At 43.7% G+C, this 6,000-nt stretch overlaps 1 protein-coding gene across 2 annotated transcripts in view; it reads right to left on the bottom strand.

The window, feature by feature from the left end:
• Positions 1-1,522: 1,522 nt before the first annotated feature.
• The window catches only part of FCHSD2 (FCH and double SH3 domains 2), a 245,329-nt gene continuing 240,851 nt past the window's right edge, over positions 1,523-6,000 (bottom strand). The window contains exon 19 of one of the 2 annotated variants that reach the window (XM_065944799.1): positions 1,523-3,654. In XM_065944799.1, coding sequence (XP_065800871.1) covers positions 3,571-3,654 — 84 coding nt within the window. In that variant the 3' untranslated portion in view covers positions 1,523-3,570. The remainder of the gene's footprint in view (positions 3,655-6,000) is intronic. The other variant, XM_065944798.1, reaches the window with a different exon arrangement.

Below are 6,000 nucleotides of genomic sequence, written 5' to 3'. Positions count from 1 at the left end.
TTATGGTAAGGCACTTTCACACCCACTCCTTCCTTTGGGCCTTATGACAGCTCTGGAAGGACAGCAAGGCACAGTTCTGGAGGGGAGGTGCTGAAGGTGGGGCAGTGATGCTGAGGAAGACCACCCTGTGGTGCACATTTCACATGTCCTTCTTGGAGACACGGCATTACTTGGTTTCTGATGGGGACACTGAAGATGGGTCCCACAGCTGTTAAGTGGGACCCAGGATTTAACTCAGACCTTCTGAGTCCAAAGTCCACGTTGTCTTCTATGCTGTTGGTGGGAGTGTCAATGGATATAATCATTTTGGAGGCCAATTTGGCAACATCTGACAAAATTAAATCTATGCATACTTTTTGTGGTGCTAATGGTAAAGAACCTGCCTGCCAACGCAGGAGATGTAAGAGATGCAGGTTTGATCCCTGGGTTGGGAAAATCCCCTGGAGGAGGGCATGGCAACTCAGTTCAGTATTCTTGCCTGGAGAATCCCATGGACAGAGGAGCCTGGTGGGCTATGGTCCACAGGGTCTCAAAGAGTTGGACATGGCTGAAGCGACTTAGCACACAGCATGAAAATATTAAATACACACGTACATTTTTAACTCTTAAATTACATATTTAGGAATTTACCTGATATTTTTACTGGAACAAATTTATAAACAATTAGGTAAAAAGGTTATTAATTTCAGCTGATAGCAAATGAGTGGATACAACCTCAACATCCATCACTATAGGAATGTTTAAATCATGCTATACCCAAACAATGGAATATAATGCTGCCTTCAGAAAGAATGAGGTAAATCTAAATGTATTATATAATTTCACATATGAAAAGGCAGTGTTGGCACATGTAAGTTCTATGCACAGAAAACATCTGGAAGATTACATATCACATTTGCCCAGCTCTGGAAGAGGAGGGTTGTGGGGGCCCTCCCCAAACAGTGGTCCTCACTGGGGTGGCTGGTAGCCAGATGGACTCAGTTTTCTACCTGGAATCCTCCAGCCACCCCTGGAAACAGTAAAATCTCCTTCTCTTGCCTTATGACTCCTCGGGTAGAGGTTTAGGAAAAGGACAGAGGAGTATAGCGTGCCCACTGCCTGGGAGTCGGCAGGCACATCAATCTGAGGGGACTCAGGGGCCTCCTTCTGGCCCTTGCAGCTGCAGATTCGGGGCTCCCTCCTCAGCCCCCTTAGCACATTCTCTGTCTCTCCTTTCCAGCACATATCATACAGTACTGTCCGCAGGTATGTATGTTTTTTTTTCTCCATGGAGAGAACCTTGACGCCCAAGGCCACAACATACTCATTTTTATCTCTAGCATTCAGGGTATTACCCCTGGCAGGTAGGGTGGCATGAAGGGCTGTTTGTCCCCTGGATGGGTTAATGTACTTCCCTCTCTTTGTACCTGTTGTAAGATTTGAAGGAGGGCCTGAGAGTGTCTTTAAAAGCAGTACTGTCTATTTGGAAAAGCCTGTTTACCCTAAGAAAAACTTAGAAAACGTTAATTCCATTTTTTTTATTATTCAACATTTTATACATAATAAATACAAAGTTTTTACAGCCACTGTAAAGAAAGCACTTCTGCACAGAGGCGCCTCCTCTGAGCCCAGCCCTGTGCACTGTGACGTGGGGTTACATGTCCTGGAGGGACGGGTTCTTATTAAAAAGGAGGCATATTTTTACAATTTTGTTTTTTTAAAATAAAATTAGCAGCTCTTCCAAAAAATATTTTAAAATATAACAAAAGATTTCAAATAACTCTCTGAGAATGTGGAAAACCCAGATTCAAGGACAATTTTGCTAGCTAAAGAGAGAATACAAGAGTGGGTGGCAAGAACTACCCAATTTCAGCACTTTGAAGATTTTTAAAGTGCTCTGAAGATTTTTAACTTGTCCACAAACTTTAAAATCTTAAAAAAAAAACCCACCCTTTTAATTTATTTTGTAAACTTAAGAATAAGTTTGATAAACACAAAAAGACCTCAAAAAGATCAACAGGTTAAGAAATGCAAAAAAACAAAAACAAAACCAAAAAAAATCCTCAAATCACAGAGAAAATTAATCAATGGGTACTGTTACTGAAGTGATCAAATGACTATCTGAAAACTTCTTCAGCTATGACCTTATTTCTGGTCAAAAATCCCATGGGGACATTTGGCGAGCATTTCAAGTTTTTAGAGAGTCTTAGGAGGGATGGCATTTTCAAAGCAAAAGACAACTTTTGGATTAAATTCTGAAAATTTTGATTTCTTAAAAAAAAAAAAGAAAAAAAAAAAGCAACTGGCAAACATCCCTTAGTCCCAAAGTAATGTACTCCCTATCTTCCATAGGAGGTGGAGGGCCACCAGAGGCCTCTGGGAGCCACTGCTGTGGGCCTGTTAGTCTGCAGAGAAGGCTCCTCCTGGCTCTCCCTGTGACATGGAGAACTTGTCCTTTCCTTGTCAATTTGCACCGTGCAATCCTTTTGTCTTTCTTCACAGGAAGCTGGTTTACTCCTTGAGCCACAGATTCTTCCTCCCAAGGAAATGTCAGGTCAGTGGGACCTGGGAAGCTGCATTCTATGTGGTGGGTGGCTGCTGGTCTGGGCCAGCCACAACTTGGCTGGCTGGGCCAGTGGACTAGTTTGGGAATAAAATAAAGCTAGGTGCTTCCCCAGTAGAGAAGCTTGACAAGGCAAGTATGTGTCCCCGGTTTTATCAAGACATTCAAATTCTAAGGATACTGGTCATGATAGTATATGCTGCAAAAATTAAGATGAAAAAAATACCCAAATATAAAAAGAACACTAAGTCAGCTCATTGCAGATCTGGAAGCTCCATTTCTGCTTTAGCTGCAGCCTCCTTTCTATTAGTCTATGTGATGGACAAGATTCGGCTACTAGTTCAGCCCCTCCATGTTAGCTCCGCTAATACTAAATGAATGGCATAAATATTAATACAAAGGACACTGTTAATTGTTTTAAATCCGTTAGCTGTGGAAGAGATGTGCATTATTGCAATCAGTGCTAAACTCAGGGCAGTCTACTTTTTTCCAATAAGGTTTCAGTTTCTCAGTTTGGGGACCAACTGTGGGGAGGAGCCAGCCTCTCCTGAAATCCCTCCTACCGCTTCCTTATGTAGCCAACATGATCTGATTAAACTCAATCAGATAAGCCAAAGCCACTTGAAGAAAGATGAGAATCTTCGCCACGTCCTCGTGGCCACAGTAATATACTGTACGAGTGCACATGATCAGTATCTCTGTAACTGTGCCCTGAACGAGGCCTGGTCTTGAGTCTCATACAAAAATGGGTCCCTGGTAGGCAAGAGAACTGTCCCCCTTCTCTGCTTCTAGGGCCCACTAGGATTTGTGCTGTGCTAGGAGAGATGACATAGAAAATGACAACAAAAAAAGGCACGAAATATTAAAAACGTGGGAGGTGTCAACCAGGCCACCCGGTCACATACAGTCCTCCTTGTTTTTGCTCTGTTCGAGTCATCATCATGCAAGCAAAGGTGCCTAAAAAACAAGACTGGCCAAACTCCAAGCCTGGCCTTGATTGTAGCAGTAACGGACAGGCAAACCCATCATCACACCAGTGTGATTTCCACATCCTCGATCTTCTCTGCGGGCCTTCGGTGGTTCTGCGTAGGAGGAGGGGGAGCTGCCCGGACCTGAGCAGGAAACCATCACATGGTCAGTCAGCTTCCTGATTCAGTGGCTGAAGCATCGAAATCCGATCAGTCATTTATTCAAGGACATGGGCACCTGAGGGCTCTCAGAAATGTTCTAGGCATGTGCTTTCAACTTAATTTTCACAGCTTCTTACATTGAGAAGGACAAACTGCTCTGGATGAAATGTGAAACTCACGACTCAGGTTCTTCCCTGGGCTGAAAGCCTCATGGCCACAAGAGTCTTTGTAGTCCTGAAAATCTTGGCCCAAGCAAAGGCCTAGAGTTGGAAGTGAGAGAAAGCAATGCTTGGAGAACTGAAAAACCTTTAAACATCTCTTGGAAGGAGAGATGCAAGAGATGAGACTAGAGAGACAGGTTAGGGTAAGTCATGAAGGGCCTCATTAAGTCATATTTAAAAATCTGAGCTTTATTCTGTAGGCAAAGAAGAGTCTTTGGGGGATTTTAAGCAGCAGTATCAGATGTGTGAAAAGATGACTCAGGTAAAAGTTTGAAGAAAAGAGTGGTGGAGGGCAAGAATACAGGTTGACAGTTTTGGAGCCTCCTGTGGTCGCCTGAAAGAGAGCTGATGTTGGCTGGCACTGGGGGAGTAGACGGGGACAACTTGACAGTCATCTCTGGGTAACCCTGGCAGGCCTTGTGATGACTCTTCATAAAAGGCAGGGTCAGGGAGGTGTCACGAGTGATGCCAGAGCACTAGCAGGATGGTGGTACCACTCACCAGGACAGGAAATATGGGAGAAGGATGATGTCTGGGAAGGAAGATAATTAACTAGTTTTTAGCTGAGTTTTGGGGGTTTGCTATATATACACTGAGATTTTGACAGATCTGAAGCTCAGGGAAGAGACTGGATAAGTAGTTATAAATCTGGGAGTTGTCAGTAAATAAATGGTTATCGAAGTCTTGGGAGTAAATGAGATAACTCAGGAGTAAGTTTAACGACTTTAAGAGCAGTAGCCCTGGGACTCCTCTGGTTGCTCAGTGGTGAAGAATTTGCCTTGCAATGCAGGGGTCATGGGTTCAACCCTTAGTCAGGGAACTAAGATCTCACAGGCCATGGAACAACTGAGAGGCCGACCTGAGTGCCCAACTACTGAGCCTGCACACAGCAGCTACTGAAGCCTGTGTGCACTGCAGCCCACACTGCAGAGTCCATGCAGTGCATCGCAAAGATCCCACATGATGCACCACAGATTCCACTTGCTGCAACTAAAACTTGACGCAGCCAAACAAATAAGAAAAAAAAAAAAGAGGGAAGCAGTCAGTGGATGGAACCCTGAGAAGCATCAACAGAGTTGGATAAAGGCAGAGAAGCCCTCAAAGGTCAAGGAAAAGGAAGGCCAGGAAGCAGAAAGCAGACCAGGAAAAGTGTGGTGGAACAAATGGGTCCACTTCTCTGCATTACTGCTCTTCCCCACTAGTTCACATTACTGTCCTCTCTTGCTTGGACCATTGCTCCAGCCTCCTAACAACTCCCCATGTTCAGTCTGTCACTTTCCACTCATTTTCCACCTAGCTGCCACAGTAGTGTTTTAAAAATGCACAGCTGGGATGTCCCTGGTGGTCTAGTGGTTAAAAATCTGTCTTCCAATTCAAGGGATGCAGGCTTGATCCTTGGTTGGGGAACTAAGATCCCACATGCTTCAAGGCAACTAAGCCCCCTCACTGCAACTAAAGAGAAGCCCATGCCCAGGGACAAAGATCCCACGTGCTACAATTAAGACCAAGTGCAGCCAACATAAAATTATAAAAATTAGTAAGTAAAAATAATTTAAAAAAATGCACAATTGGTCATATTACTGTCTGGCTTACAATCTTACAACAGCTTCCTATCACATTTAGGATCACGAACCAAGTCCTTAACAAGGCACTCAGTATCTGCTGGATGAACAAAGACAAAGGTTATAAGTGGCTCAAAGAACTATGTCAAACGCTGGTAAGAGGGTCTAGGAAAATAAAACTGCAAATATAACTAGATTACCATGTGGAAGTTATGACCCTGGAAGAACTGTTTTACAGTGAGGTGGTGGGATGGATTCAATGGCAGCTGAGTGAGGGGTGGGTAGAAGTGATCATTTGTAAAGAATAGATTTTCTTTGAGAATAGAAGCTCTCAAAACTCAAAAGGGCATGAATTTTATATCATCTCACTGTCTGTCAAAGAGGCAGGTGGAGGCCTGGATAAAAAGTTCTCAGTAAACGCCTGCAGGGAAAAAAAAAGCTTCTGCTTTAGACTGTTTTAATGCTCACAGAGCCTGTAATGATTTAAATACACTTTCTGTAACTGTCACCTGGCAATCTCACCATGGATCAGTGAGGAAAGTGCC

This window comes from Muntiacus reevesi, chromosome 9, assembly GCF_963930625.1.
Source record: "Muntiacus reevesi chromosome 9, mMunRee1.1, whole genome shotgun sequence".
Classification (NCBI taxonomy): Eukaryota; Metazoa; Chordata; class Mammalia; order Artiodactyla; family Cervidae; genus Muntiacus; species Muntiacus reevesi.
The sequence above is the reverse complement of the archived record's forward strand: the minus strand, read 5'-3'. Positions and strand labels throughout refer to the sequence as shown.